The sequence below is a fragment of the Cebus imitator genome, unplaced genomic scaffold (assembly GCF_001604975.1).
Source record: "Cebus imitator isolate Cc_AM_T3 unplaced genomic scaffold, Cebus_imitator-1.0 Scaffold52, whole genome shotgun sequence".
Classification (NCBI taxonomy): Eukaryota; Metazoa; Chordata; class Mammalia; order Primates; family Cebidae; genus Cebus; species Cebus imitator.
In genome coordinates, this window is record NW_016107367.1 from 3,375,292 (window position 1) to 3,391,751 (window position 16,460).

At 42.1% G+C, this 16,460-nt stretch overlaps 1 protein-coding gene across 2 annotated transcripts in view; it reads right to left on the reverse strand.

The window, feature by feature from the left end:
• The window catches only part of EVL (Enah/Vasp-like), a 183,734-nt gene that overhangs the window by 127,318 nt on the left and 39,956 nt on the right, over positions 1-16,460 (reverse strand). The window contains exon 1 of one of the 2 annotated variants that reach the window (XM_017528131.2): positions 2,357-2,940. The exons of the other annotated variant lie outside the window; for it this stretch is intronic. Coding sequence (XP_017383620.1) covers positions 2,357-2,379 — 23 coding nt within the window. The 5' untranslated portion in view covers positions 2,380-2,940. Of the gene's footprint in view, positions 1-2,356; positions 2,941-16,460 lie in introns of those variants that run through there. 2 annotated transcript variants of the gene reach the window in all.

The window sequence follows — 16,460 nt, forward strand, 5'->3', positions numbered from 1 at the left end:
CTAAGAAAGATCAAAAGAGTTGCCAAGCCCACCAAGTTAGTTCATCGCAGCACCAGGATTATTAACCAAGTTCTCTGATTCTCATCCCAACATTTCTTCGGGACGAGAATCACAGAATTTGGTTTATAATCCTACTGCTCTGCAAGACCTCCCCAGGTGACAGGTGGTTCACCTACCTGTCACTGAACTGCTTCTTTCTGCTCTCTATTGTTCTTACCCATACCTCCACCCTGCCTTTGCCTCCAACATCCCATCTGTATGAAGGTCAATCTTCTGCTTTTCCTAAGCCAATGGTTTGCAAAGTCTGGTCCCCAGGCCTGTAGCATCAGACTCACCTGGGAACTTGTTAGAAACACAGATTCTCAGGCCTCACCCCAGATCTACTGAATCAGAAATTCTGGAAATTCTGGAAGTGGGTTCCAGCAACCTGAGTTTTAATGAGCTCTCCTGGGAATCTGCTGCATGCTAAAGTTAGAGAATTGCCCTGAACTAAGCTAAAAAGCTAGGTACCTCTGTAGTCCCTGTGTTGCCCCACCATGATCACCGGGCCCCACATACACAATCTGGAGAAGAAAGCCATTTGCCTGGCACCATACAGCAGCAATTTTTCAGGGCCAGCTTAGGGAGAAGCTTGAAGCAGGAGATAACAGGCCTCCCTTTTGTGGTCTACCCTCCATAATGATGGCCCCTTTTTCTCAGTCAGTGCAATGGTCTTTAAATTCAACCCCCTTCCACCTCATCAGACCCAGTTCTTGGCTCTTGGATTTAGAAGCCCACCACAATGGTAGTGGATTTGTTGATATATTACCTTTCTCCCTAATCATGAAATGTAATGAGATGCTCCAAGCTCTGTTTAAGAAGGTAGATAAGGCTTACTTCATCTAGAATAAACGCTAACAATAAAATGTGAACCTCGCAATTGTGCTACTTTCTACAAATTACAGAACGCTTCCTAACTCTCACAGTATCACAAAAGCTACTTTTGAAACAGACACTAGAACCCAGGACTCCTGATTTATTCCCTAAGGGCCTATCTACTGTAACATGCCAGACATTAAATAAATTCTTCTTAGTCATCTAATGGAGCTATTATAAAAGTTCTGGTCACTCTGTAAGGGCATGGGCCCATGTCACCAGAGCACGCTGCCACAGAGGAAGAATTCTTTGTCACAAACCCAGGCCATTAGAAATAATGCAGAGATACACGCTTAAACAAAGGATAACTTCCTGAATCCGAAGCATCAAGTTTGCTGAAAAGGGCGGGGGACAACCTTTATGGTCCGACTCTTCTTTGTGAAGATCTAATGATCCTCTTATCTACTCCCCTGACTGGCTAACAGGTCTGTAGTTTTCTCTTAGAATAATGAAAGGTAGCTATTCTTATTGTTTTAATGTCTACTGCAGCAACATTTGGAGGAACAAAAAAGGCCTGTAGAGGTAAAACAGGTTCCCAATCACTCTTCGCCCATCAATATGGAATTTATGCTCAGCTCTGAAATGCACAAAAATTGCATTTGAAAAATGAGAAGCTTTCAGAGGTCAGAAACACACACACACACACAGACGCACATTCTTCCATATGTTCCAGAGAGAAGGAAATATGCACAAGAAGAATCTGATGACCCTCCCATTCTGCCTCCTTTATTTTCGTTTCTTAGAAACTCTTTCTATTGGAACATTCCTTCCCATATTTATATCCACGGATAGATTCCTGGAGAAGAGATGGAGAAGAGAAAAGGGGTAAGATTCACAAAAGATCTAATTTGGAGCACTAATAATTACAGCAGCTGAAAAGCATACTAAAGCAAAGGACCCTGTTAACAAAACACTACCAGGGCATTTCCCAGAAAACAGCCCAGCCATGAGATTACTACTAAAAATAAGGAAGACAAGCAGAGCCAAAATCAAATCTCAACTATGCAGACAGACTTGCAGAATTTTTCACCTTCACTGCTACAATTAGCATTTTTTAAAAAGAGCAGTAGACTGCATGAGTTGACAAAGGAAGAAAAACAAAAGATAGCAAGAGACTCATTCTGGATACACAGTTGCTATTCCGTATTCATAACTCTACACCAGCAACAGCAGCTCAAATAAGGCACAAGGTGGGGTCCTGGACAAATTCACAAATGATCAGACCAATTATCCACGCTGCACTTCTGCACACAGTAAACACCCCTGACCTGCACCACCTCTGCACCTCCCACCCCCAAGACCGGGATAAACTCTACCATATGCTGAAGAGAACCCTGTTTTATTGTGAGAACCAGCCAGATCCTAAGCTGTCATTACACAGCAAAAACCCAGCGAGAACAAAAAGCCAGCAGCAGACTGATGTAGAAAGCCCAGAACATACCTGAATTCTTCAAATGCAAACATGACCTAGTCAGAGACAATTTCCTTAGATTGTGTGGTAGTCTTTTTGGTGTGAAGGACAACCATTTAGTTAGTCAGATGGTGCAAAGTGCAGAAGAAAGAGGCGGGGTTTCCACACCCCCCAATATTCTGAAGTAAAAGGCTTTCTGCAGACAGGGGCCTGCAGCCTCCAGCTCCGCCAGCTGCTGACAAGCGGCAGCTAACAGGGGAGGCAGCTAGAAAACCATGTGATCATTCCAGCAAGTCTGATTAATGCAGTGTATGCTTAGGCTCCAGGCTGGGAACTGGATTAGTCTAGAGAAAGAAGTCGAACCCAGGGCACGCTTGGGATCCTGGGTAAAGCATGTAACCCATCCCACCCCCTACCAGAACTGTGCAGGTTGGGGAGGAAGGAGGAAGGTTGAAAGGAACGAGAATGCAACCTGTTCCGCTGTGATCTGCCTAATTACCTCATCTTCCTGTGGCTGCTGCTGCTATAAGATCAGGCATGACCAACATTATACATGAACATAAGTACTGAAAATTTCTGCAGAATTCGGCATTTTACCATTCCTCTTCCAAACATTATTTTAGCACAAATGCATAAACTGCTTCAGAATCACAAAAGTCACATTTTTTTTAAAGTCCATGACTTTACCATGACCAACGTGACCTTGCATATCACCCCTGATTAGTGATCTCATTTATTTGATTATTCATTTATTGAGCATATAATGTACCAGGCTCTCACCAGTTCCCTGAAGTACAAAAATTGCTATAATCATTTCAGAGGAGAAGAAAACGGAAATGAATGCTAGCCCCCAAAAGAGAAAAGAGAAATGTTTATCAGGCTGGCAAGATTTGGCAAATGAGCAGCTGAGGCTGTATTCTGAAATTCGCCATGAAGAAAAATCTTCAGCATTCAGGTTGCAACTCTTTATGAAATAAAGCAAGACAGATCTCAAATAAAAACTTGTGAGTCACTCTTGGCTTTTTTTCTCTCCCTCGAACCACAGCGTCATCAATCACTTAACTGTAATCGACCTGGAAAAGGTGGCCTGAAGCTGCCCCTTCCCCCTCGCCCACCCACGCGACCTGAGGGTGCCCTCAGCGTCCCTCACTCAGCCTCTGGCATTAGAAAAATTGCTCTAGCTGATTTTTAGAGAAGGGGTGGAAGAAGGAAGACCACTTACTAATGTGATTTTGACGCCCCTGTTTAACCCCGCATTACTAATTCCTCAGTGCCCAAGAGATAAAGTATTTTACACTTCACCCTGACATACCAAGTCTTATTTCTCCAATTCTCTCTTCCACTAAAACTCTTCACAAACCCCCAAATTCAGCCAGACATTCACAGTTCCCAAAATCTGTCAGGACCTCCCTTCTCGGGACCATGAACCAGCTAGATGAGCTCATTCGCTGCTCCCTAATATGAGCTGCTGCCCACACGCTGCTCCCTCGCCACTCCCTCTCCAGGGAGCTGAGTTTACCCCAGGGCAGTGTGCTGCTCTCTCTCCTTGGCTGCCACCTGTATGGCATCTGGAATTCTGTTTGCCTCTCCCATAAATTTAAGAGTTCCTTGAGGACAGGGATATGTGAAGTTAATTTCTGTATTCCCAATGCCTGGCACAGCACTTGACAAAAAAGAATTATTCAAATAAGGTTTGCTGAATGAACCTCTTTTGCCTCAGCTTTCATCAGGGAAAAGAGTGATCCAATACATGCATTTGCACAAAGGTGTTTTGGGACGAATACATCACTCTTCATACAGTTATCTCTGTCTCGAAGAGAAGACAGTCCAGGGCTTGTCTCAAAGAAATGCAGTGACAAAGGTCAAATGAGGGAGACTGATGAGTTAGGGGGGTGTCTGGGTGAATCCTATGGTCCCCCAAATCACACAGCAATCACCTAAGCGGATCTGGAATGCCTTCTGCAGTACTCCTGACCAGCCTCTGCCTGAGACCTCTGGTGATGGCAGCTTCTTGGCAGAATCATAATAACAGGAAACACAAAATATTCAAGTCATTAAATAACCCAGTTTTAAGTCCCAGATCTGCCATTTACTTTGTGATCACTGACAAAGTGATCATTGTGATTTACACTATATAAAACCAGAATAATACTGATACTGCCCATGCCTCTCTCACAGGAGTGTTGTAAGAAACCAATAAAGGAGGAGTTGCAAAAGTTCTTTATCAAGTATAATAAGTTATATAAATATTTTCATCAGCTTTATTATCTCACAAGATCATCTCTAACTGGACAGCTCTGATTATTAGGTGGTTCTTCTTCATGATGAGACTACCACTCCTAAGAAGTATCCTGTCTGCTCAATGGGTAGCTCATTTAATTTTTTGGAGACCTCTAGACTCTTTCCACCAGTGACTCAAGACTCACCTTTTGCAGGTATAACCAGCACTTTTCAGGGTAATTAATAAGGTCCTGGTAGAGGGCAGTTGGTATAAATGATGAAAAATCAAATCTAGCACCAAGTTTATTTTACACATAATATTATGAAATTCTCCCAATTTACTAATAAGGAAACAGAGGCCAAAGTGGTTAAGTAACTTGTCCAGGGTCTTACAGCTATACGTGGCAGGGTAATTACATGGACTCTGGCTGAGCTAACTCCAACATACTCTCTCCAGGTGTCCAATGATCCAACCAGCTCAGCTGCCTCCAGGAGATGACTAATTTATATACTGTCAGGCAGCCTGTGGCCCTGAAGAGGGGCTGGGACACTGACCCTTTGGGCTATTTTATGCAGCTGGCCAGGTGAATCACCAAATTTCATAACCAAGCAAGAGACCTGCAAGGTCTAAAAAACAGTGCCTCAAACGTCCCAGAAAGTGAGAGGTAGACACCTCAGTTGACATCCATTGGGGTCCAAATGGGAACCGAGTCTGCTTCAAAGGCTAGACATCCTCAACCATTTGATTACTGCTAACACCAAAGCGTCAGAAACAGAAACGTAAGTGAGGGTCCATGACTCCTGACAACTCCACTCCCGTCTGGAATAGGGCTCAAAAAGGCACGTCTGTGACCACATAATGTGTGTGTGTGTGTGTGTGTGTGTGTGTGTGTGTTTTTAAAAGGCATTCCAAGCCATTCACCAACAACTCAGGCTCAGATAATGCACATTCCTAATCCGGGATTTAAGTTCCCTTTGTACCATGAAAGAATAGCGAGATACTGATTTTTTAAATTAATAAGTCTTTTTTTTTTTTTTTGGAGACAGAGTCTTACTCTATCAACCAGGCTGGAGTGCAGTGGTGCAATCTCCGCTCACTGCAACCTCCGCCTCCCAGGTTCATACAATTCTCATGCCTCAGCTTCCCCAGTAGCTGGGATTACAGGCATGCACCACCATGCCAGAATAATTTATTTTTAATTTTTACTAGAGACAGGGTTTTGCCATGTTGGCCAGGCTGGTCTCAAACTCATGGCATCAAGTGATCCACCCACCTTGGCCTCCCAAAGTGTTGGGATTACAGGCATGAGCCACTGTGTCCAGCCAATAATTATCTTATTTTAAAAAATAACACTTCCATGGAACCCTAATATGTACAACTGATCAAAGTAGAATAGTTCTGGCTGAAAAAGAGGTGGAGGGGCCCTAGATTCCCTGCTGCAGGGCCTTCCTTCCCTTTACCAGAGACAGGCTCTGCCTGAACACACTGGCCTAAATGACTCCAGCAGGTCCCGTCAGTTCTAATGACCTATGGGAGCTCTCCCAGCTACAAACTGTCACACTCATCCTAATCTGGATTCACTTCCTCCTTCTAGTTTCATTCCTAAGAATATCCTCCCTACCCTCACTGGTCTCTCCTGCCATGGCAGAACACTCGTCTGCAGTGACTGGACCTGTGAGCTGCCTGGGACTTTTCTGGAGAAACAAACATGGAGACACTGACACAAACACAACCAAGAACAGGAAATGACCCTGGGTTCCTAACAATGTGGGAAAGCTAAATGAGAATATATTAAACAAGTGTCCTTAGCTTAACCAGTACCTTAGTTTTGCAAGCCACGTCTTTTCATTTTAAATGGTCAATTGTCCAAGAAAAGGAATTTATTTGTTAGTATTGAATCTCATCACAGCTTACTTGGAGGCCAAGAAACAGACAGTTTAAGGCCCTGATGTTCTGTGGATTTGAGGCCTTACAATCAACATATCCTCTGCCACTTTTTTAGGCTGTAGGCACGCAGCCATGATGGACATGTAACAAAATAAGGACTGAGAATCTGAACAGAATCTAATGCGCCAATCAAGTAAAAAAAACTCTATCTAGACATTTACTAATACCCACATTCACTTCTGTGCTGTGTAGAGATGAAACAGAAGGAGCCACAAATGGAAGTCAGAGATGATCATGACTAAAAATACTATTCTTTTCTCATGGTCCAATCAAGGATCTTTCCAACGGCCAGGGGACTGAATGGTAATAAGGAATTCAACAGTATCTTTAGAGGCCCAGTTCTCTCTGGTTTCACTTCTACAACCCTAATGAAGACCCAACTAGCCCCTACCAGGTCTCCCGCCTGTCTTACTCCCTTCCTGCACACAGTCTCCAACCCTACCACTTGCCAGTTAAAAAACGCACAACTCAAAAACTAAAAATAGAGTTTCCATATGATTCAGCAATTTCACTGCTAGGTATATGCCCAAAAGAAAGGAGATTAGTATACTGAAGACATATCTGCACTCTCATGTTTAGTGCAGCACTGTTCACAATAGTCAAGATTTGGAAGCAACCTAAGTGCCCAGCAACAGATGAATGGATAAAGAAAATGTAGTACACATACACAATGGGGTACTATTCAACCATAAAAGAAATGAGATCTCGTCATCTGCAATAATATGGATGAACTGGAGGTCATTATGTTAAGTGAAATAAGCCAAACACAGAAAGACAAACTTCACATGTTCTCACTCATTTTTGGGGGAGCTAAAATTCAAAACAATTGAACTTGTGAAGATAGAGAGTAAAATGATGGTTACCAGAGGCTGAGAAGGGTTGGGGATGGTTAATGGGTAACCAATGGGCAGGGGACTGACTATATTTTATCTAACTAAATATAGTTAAAATATTCAATATAGTTAGGATGAATAAGAACCAAATGCCAGTATTTGAAAGCACAATAGGGTGATTACAGTTAACAATATTTTATTGTATATTTAAAAATAACTAAAAGAGTATAACTGGAATGTATGCAATACAAAGAAATGATCAATGTTTGAGGTGATGGATACCCCATTTACCCCATTTGTAATTAGTTATTACACATTGTCTGCCTATATCAAAATAGCTCATGTACCCTATAAATATCTACCATGTAACCATAAAAATATAAAAAATAAACCTATCACTCTTTTTCACTGTCTGCATGATAGTCTCAGCCCCCAAACTTGGCATTCGGTTCCTGAACAATCTGACCACTCTATGCTTCACGCCAACTCTCAAACTTGCCAACCCAGCCCCACGGCATGGCCCCGCACTGACCCCACATCCTAACCATATCACTTCCACCTGTGCTGTGTGGAGATGAAACACAATGAGCCACAGATGGAAATGCTATGACCATCACTAAAAATACTATTATTTTCTCATGGCCCAGTCAAAGATGCTTTCGATGGTGAGGGTACCCTTGGTCCTGGGTCCATAGTGCTTCCGCCTTCTCTCCACAAGTGGCTATGGAAAGGTATGATTCTGAATCTAGTTCTATTCCTATTCATCTGAGAAGCCTTGGGCAAATTCTCACCAGTCTAAGTCTCAGTTTCCCCATCCTAAAATGGGGAAGAACGTATTTTGTGGGGAAGTATGTATTTTGTGGGATACTGTGATGTGCCTGGCGCACATTAACCACAATCAATGGTAGCTAATATTATCAAATATGCTTTAAAAACCCATCGATTTCCCCTAGTGACCAAACCAGTCTACACTGATCTCTAAAACTCCTGAATTCCTATCATAATCAATAATTATTTTTAAAATTTTCACACATTGTCTTATGTTGAACAACTCAGTTCATTACCTGTTTTGGGACCCTAGCCAAAGACAGTCCCTGGGGACAGAACTAGAAAGGCTAGAAGGTAAGTAAGGCCTGAGGGGTTTAACTCCCCACAATCTCCATCAGAAAAGAAATACACACACAATCTAATAACAGCACGCTTGCTATGCAAATAGTTTCAAAAGGAAGCCATTACAATTCTGGGCCACTATCCTTAACTTCTCCTATTTTGAAATTGTGGGGCATCCACTAGCACTGACCCTCGGTTTTAGTCCTAAGCTTTCACAAGGCACAGCAATTCTCATTCATACGTAGTAAGTCTTAGAGATGGTCTTTCTCACAACTCAATTGTTTCATGTGGTTCTTCGATTACTAATGAAACAAAAACACAATCGAAAACATTTCAGCAGAAAAACTAAAACCACAACCAGGACCATTAGCCAAAGGAGTGTCAGCTCCATGAAAGGAGGGCCCTTGCCTCATAACCTTACCATTCTTTCCCCAGGCATGGCACACAGAATTGTTCATCTGTTAATTAATCAATGGTTTGTGGACTTAAGAGAGATTTCATAAAAAGATGAAATTAGATTGAGTTAGCGGTCCTCTTTCCAGTGCAAGCATCAAATAATAGGGCGGATAACCCTTTTGAATAAGCAAGTGCAGCTGCTCCAGTGTCACCCTGATGCACTGAGATTTGCTAATTAAGAGTGTATTTTCAGGAATAAAGGAATAATCAAAAAGATAAAGGCACGTAAAGCAAATATATATATTCAATAAATAGATATATACTGGGCACCTGCTACGTGGTTAGCACTGTTCTACCCAAGGCGGTAGAAGAGGTCAAAGAAGATTCAGATGCACTTCAGGTCTTTCCAACAGTTAGAAACAGACCCCATAAACTAAAAAAGCTGAAATGATAGTTGGCAATGGTAATTCAATACCAAGTATATGAAGCTGAGGTACAGGATTTTCTATTTATTCCTTAGTGTTACAAGATTTTTTCCCACTTCAATTAACTATTCTTATCAATATCCCTTTTGAACTCTGGCTCCATCATGAAGTTGCTGAATAAGCTTGGAGGGTGAATAGCTGAAGGGTGAATTCCTCAACAGCTGAGTGTCCTCTGGCAAAACACTTTATCTGTCAGCATCTCAGTTTACTCACCCATAAATTGTAAATAATAATTCCTACCGTTTCCTCATACAGAAATCCTGAGGATCAAATATAATAACTAACAGGTGTGCCAATCTTGCATAAAGTTTAAGTGCTATGCAAGTTCAACATTAATACTATTATTAACAACAAAAGAAATTATCCCTTTCCACTTCAAGTCCCTTGAGATCTTGATAAGGCAAGAATTTTAAGTCTTCATCCAGGCCATATAATTAGATTATCCTTAAGAGCAACTTACTATCCAAGTGACCAACAGAATCTGGATAAACACCCATAAGTATAGGAATGCAGGGCTGATAGAATCTCATAGTCAATTTAGTCAAACCTTTACTTTTGGGCAATAAGTCTAAGCCGCTCAAGATGCTTATATGCTCAATATGTACTGATTTATGTCAAAGTCTAATTTTCAAAAAGCTAAAAGCACAGCTCTCATAAAAATAGTATACATGTGTCAAAGGTTGATTAATCTTGTAAAGTTAGATATAAAACTGGTTAATGTTTCATTTCAGAGCAATGAAACCATTATCTTTGAGGTTATCTTTTCTATTAAACAGAAATCACTCAATTTCTACTAGACAAAAATCATTTGTAACATATCAATTTTCTATTAAATTAATGTCTAACTTTAGAGAGTCTAAACTCTAGTCAAAAGTTAAGTCAAATAATTACCTTCTCCAGGAATGTTCTAAGTCCCGTCAGTGGACTTTCTAAACAAATGCTTTTGAGTGATACTGAAAGGGCACATAATAATGTTTTTGTGTTTTCTCCAAGTTTAAATAACATTTCAAAAATCTTTTTAAAATACCTAAACATAGTTTATCCTCTATTCCAGTGAACTGGTTAATAAAAAATTCTTTCCTATCTGGCTCATTTTTGTGTCTTCCTCATTCACACTGTCAGATACAGTCAATTCCTCTTCAAACGTTTGGTTTGTTAACTTCCTTGTTCTTTGTTCTTAAAAATCAACTTCCTTGTACTTTCCTGCTCCTACTTACCTACTCTGTAAACTACCCTTACTCTGCAATGGGTTTTCCAGCTGAAACTGCCCTTCCCGCCACTGTAACCTACACTCCTCCTCTGTTTAAAATAGCCAATCAGGATTAGTTTAGTTTGTGCGGTCCAATCCCAGCCAACGGGGATAAGACACAGAAGCAAGGATCAAGCGCATTAGGGATAAAAACGTCTTTCTTCCTTTGTTCAGTGTGCCCTTGTGATCATGACTGATGCAGGCGGCACCCTAATGCAGAAATAAATTGTCTTACTGAGAAAACTTTTTGCCTGAGTGCTAGTTCTTTGCAGCACCAAGAATTTGTTCCCAACAATCTGGGGGCTCGTTTGGGATTCTCTTCCTCCCCCAGGGAGAGGTCCCCAATCATCTCTTGTGAAGAGATGTGTCCCACTGCCTTTGTTGTAGTGGCCTCAGGGGCAAGGGGATCAAGACTTCCCCTGGAGTCAAACCCAGACTCTCAGCAAGGTGGTGTAAGGATCCTCACACACTGCAGCAACCAGGTAACTCTGTACACAGACCAAGGTAAGAAACGTCATAGGGACAACAAAGTATTTCCTTGGTGGCTGGGATATCCTGGAGGTTGAAAGTGGGTGAATGAGATTCCATCACATTGAGTGCGGAGTGAGTAAGTCCAATCTGCAGTTCTGTGGTCACCTCATAGAGCTTATGGCGGCCTTCCTGTAAAGGTGTCCGGGTCAGGGGCTTATACTGAACTCGCAAATGCTAAGAGAAACCTAAATTCCGAATGGGTAAGCATCCAGAGGATGAAGCGAAAGGAGAAGCATGCAAGAGACCTCCAACTGGTGGGGTTAAGTCTCTAGAGAAGGGAAGGAAAGAGATCTCTAATACGAGAGATTGAGCCTCTGCAAGCCTCTAGGGAAGGCAAGGCAAGAAATCTCTAGTACGAATGATTGAGCCTGAACAGCACTCAAAATGGGAAATACCCCAAGTAAGACAGGGAGTAAAAAGGATAAAGCTAACAGCAATGATACTCCCCTCAATAGTCCCCTAGGTCCCATGTTAAAATACTGTAAAGATAATGAAATGACTAAGCATAAGAAAAAACAATAAATGATAAAGTGTTGCTGTTTTATTTGAACCCAAGTACCCATTCTCAAACCCTCAGTCTTCTGGCCAAAGTTTGGGTCAAATGACGGTATGATACGTCAGTTTTTAATTCAACACGTGAATGATAAAAGTTCAGTCTCTCAAGAGCTGGTGTATGCTCTTTGTTGGAGACAAGGACCTGTCCTCCTTTTTCCTTTAAAGACAACCGGGGAAAAACCTAATCTAGCACTTACGAAAGATAAGCTAGTTCCCATGACTGAAGACTCCAACACATGGGACCCCCCCCAGGGCATCTTCCTCTGCTCAGTACCCCTGACCCTACTAATCAGGCAGCCGTTGCTGCCCCAGACCCTACTCCAAATCCTTCCCCTGCTCATGCTGCTCCTCCTCCTTACAACCATGACTTTTGGGAATTATTGTCCCATGCCATTAGCAGCCTAAGTACCCTTCCCTAAAAGGATTCCAATGGGAGGTAGAACAATGTAAAAAGGATATTCAGAACTTTCCTTTTCCCCTTGCCTCTAAGAAATCAGCTCCAACCGTCTTCCCCTTAAGGGAGGTACCCCAAGGAGGGGGAGCCTTTGGCTTCATGAATGCTCCCCTAGCCACAACAGAAGTTCAAAATTTAAAAAAGGGAACTCAAGCCACTGTTAGATGGACCTCAGTTACATACTTGGGCTGAGTTAATGTTCATACTGGGCATCCTCTTTTCAGGGGAAGAAAGGAGCTTGAGCACAGAGTTGCTATAGTGGTCTGGGAATGTGAACAACCTCCTGGTCAAAACATTACTGCTGCAGACCAAAAATTCCCCACCCAAGACCCCCGATGGGATAATAACAATGCACCTCACTGGGAAAATATGCAAAACCTTAGGGAAATTACAATAAAAAGAATTTGGGAGTCAGTACCCTGAACTCAAAATGTTTCCTGAGCATTTAACATACAACCAGGAAAGGATCAAGGGCCTATGGAATTCTTAGAGACTGAAAGAGCAAATAAGAAAACATACAGGCTTAGATTTAGAAGACCCACTAGGGCAAGGAATGCTAATGCTTCATTTTGTCACCAGCAGTTGGTCAGATATCTCAAAAAAATTGTAAGATAGAGAATTGAAAAGACCGTCCCATGAGTGAACTCCTCAGAGAAGCTCAGAGAGTATATGTGAGAAGGGACAAAGAGAAGCAAAAACAGAAGGCAAAAATTATGTTATCCACCTTCTGGCAGGGGGCTCCAAACCCATAAACTTCTAAACAGAGCTTCTAGGGAACTGAAACCTATAAAAGATCCAAGTCTTCATTTGTCAGGCCCTATAAAGGGCATAGGGAAGCAAAGCCAAAGAATCCCAAAGCAAGAAGGGAGGAAGGATGGGATACATGTTTTAAATGTGGAAGAGCAGGTCACTTAAAGAGGGAATGCCCCAAATGGGAGAAGGGAAAAGAAGATATTCCACTCATGACTTCCAAGGAAGATTGGGGGGTCAGGGGCTCTGTCTCGTTTATCTCGAGTCCCACCAAGAGCCCTTGATAAATTTAGAAGTGGGACCCAAATATGAGCTCATAACCTTTTTAGTAGATTCAGGAGCAGCCCATTCCTCTGTTGGTTTCCCTCCATCTGATATCACCTGCTCCTCAGAAGAAGTATGTCAGCGGTCAAGGGAGAAGGATTTAAAGCAAAAATCCTAGAGGAAACGGAAGTCGGGTACAGAAGCCCATCAATTCATATTAAGTTTCTATTAATCCCTGAGGCAAGAATTAACCTATTGGGAAGGAACTTGATGCTAAAACTAGGTATAGACTTATATGCTAGCCCAGAGGGATTCCTCACCTCATTAAACCTACTTACCACTGTGGATGAAAAATACATTCATCCTGATGTCTGGTCAAGAGAAGGAAATCAGGGAAGACTTCAAGTCCCTCTGATATACATAAAGTTAAGAACCCCTGGGGAAATAGTAAGAAGAAAGCAATATCCCATTCCCCTAGAAGGCTGAACAGGCTTGAAGCGCATAACTGAAGGTCTCACTCAGGACGGGCTCCTTGAACCCTGTATGTCCCCTTATAACACCCCAATACTGCCTGTAAAGAAATCAGATGGGTCATACCAACTAGTACACGACCTCAGAGCTATCAACCAAATAGTCCAAACTACTCATCCCGTTGTCCCTAATCCTTACACCATCCTCAGCAAAATCCCATATAACGATCAATGGTTGACAGTATAGACTTAAAAGACGCCTTGTGGACATGCCCTGTGGCTAAAGACAGCCGGGACATACTTGCTTTCAAATGGGAAGATCCTCATTCTGGGTGAAAACAACAGTACCAATGGACAGTTTTGCCCCAAGGGTTCAGAGATTCCCCTAACCTCTTTGGCCAAACTTTAGAACAGGTTCTAGAACAAATGTATACCCCAAAACACTTATGCCTGCTCCAGTATGTAGATGATCTTGTTTTATCTGGTGAAAATATAGAACAAGTGGTTACTTTCTCCACTAATCTTCTTACCTATTTACATGAAAAAGGGTTATGGGTCTCAAAGGGAAAGCTCCGGTTTGTAGAACCTGAAGTTAAATACTTAGGACACTTATTAAGTAAAGGCAAACAAAGGATAGGGCCTGAACAGGTCAAAAGAATTGTGTCCTTACCTTTGCCTAAAACTCAGCAAGAGCTCAGAAAATTTTTAGGATTAGTTGGGTACTGCTGATTACGGATTGATTCATGCGCCCTAAACACAAAATCCTTATACTTAAAGCTCACCCTAAAAAAGCCTGACCCTCTCCTTTGGACCTCTGATGAAATACACCATATTGAGGAGCTAAAGCACTTACTCATTACTGATCCTGTCTTAGCCCTGCCTTCCCTAGAAAAGCCATTCCACCTTTTTGTTAACATAAACCAGGGGGTAGCTTTCGGGGTGCTTACCCAAGAGCATGGGGGCTGCTGGCAGCCTGTGGCTTTTCTATCTAAAATCTTAGATCCTGTAACTTATGGGTGGCCTGTATGTATTCAGTCTATTGCGGCCACAACCCTATTAACTGAGGAAGGCAGAAAGCTATTTTTTTTGGGGAAAACTAGTAGTAAGCATACCCCATCAAGTTATTAAGCATACCCCACCAAGTTAGTTAAGCATACCCCACCATATCCTAAACCAAAAGGCAGGGAAATGTCTCCCTGACTCAAGGATCTTGAAGTATGAAGTTATCTTACTAGAAAAAGATGACTTAACATTCACCACTGACAATTCACTCAACCCAGCAGGTTTCCTAACAGGGAACCCAAATCTAAAAGGACCTGAACCTAAGTGTTTAGATTTAATTGATTATCATACAAAGGTCAGGCATGATTTAAGAGGGACCCTTCTCAAGACAGGATACTACCGATTTACAGATGGCACCTCCCAGATAATTGAAGGAAAAAGGCATAATGGGTATTCACTGGTTGATGGGGAAGCTCTAGTAGAAATTGAGTCAGGAAGATTACCCAATAATTGGTCTGCTCAGACATGTGAATTGTTTGCATTGAATCAAGCCTTAAAACATTTATAAAACCAAAAAGGGACTATCTATACTAAGTATGCTTTCAGGGTAGCCCATACCTTTGGAAAAATCTGGACTGAATGGGGTCTCATTAACAGCAAAGGCCAAGGCCTTGTTCACAAGGAATTAATCACCCAGGTGTTAGATAACTTTCAGTTGCCAGAAGAAATAACTGTTGTCCACGTCACAGGACACAAGAAAAATCTTTCTTTTGAAAGCGGAGGGAATAACCTAGTAGAGTAAATAGCCAAACAAGCTGCCACTTCCTCTGAAATGCTCGTTTTTCACCTAAACCCTTGTCTCTCTCCCCAAACTGCTATTCCCATCTTCTCTCCCACTGAAAAAGAGAAATTAATAAAAATAGGAGCCCTAGAAAACTCAGAAGGGAAACAGGTATTACCAGACCAAAGAGAAATGCTGTCTAAACCTCTCAGGAGGGAAGTTTTGTCTCAACTGCATCAAGGAGCCCACTGGGGATCCCAAGCTATGTGTGATGCAGTTCTTAGATTCTATGGATGTACAGGAATTTACACCCTAGCAAGACAAGTTACAGACAGTTGTCTAACATGTAAGAAAACTAACAAGCAAGCCCTACAAAAACCACCCTCAGAGGAAGGAGTCCAGGATTAAGGCCATTCCAAAGTGTCCAAATTGATTACACCAAAATGCCCCCAGTCAGCTGTCTAAGGTACTTATTAGTAATAGTAGATCACCTTACTCACTGGGTAGAAGCCATTTCCTTCCCAAGTACCACTGCTTATAATGTAGTTAAAGCACTGATTGAAAATATTATACCCAGGTTTGGATTAATAGAAAATATTGATTCAGATAATAGAATCCACTTCACTGCACATATCATTAAGAAATTAACCCAAGCACTAGATGTAACATGGGAATACCCTACTCCTTGGTGCCTACCTTTATTGGGAAGAGTAGAAAGAATGAACCAAACTTTGAAGAGTCACTTAATCAAATTAGTGTTAGTTGCCATGGACTAAATGTCTTCCCACTGCCTTGTTAAGAATCTGAGGCCGGACACAGTGGCTCACACCTATAATCTCAGCACTTTGGGAGGCCGAGGTGGGTGGATGACGAGATCAGGAGATCAAGACCATCCCGGCCAACATGGTGAAACCCCATCTCTACTAAAAATACAAAAATTAGCTGGGTGTGGTGGCAGGTGCCTGTTATCCCAGCTACTCAGGAGGCTGAGACAGGAGAATTGCTTGAACGCGGACGCAGAGGTTGCAATGAGCGGAGATCACGCCACTGTACTCCAGCCTGGTGACAGAGCGAGACTCCGTCTCA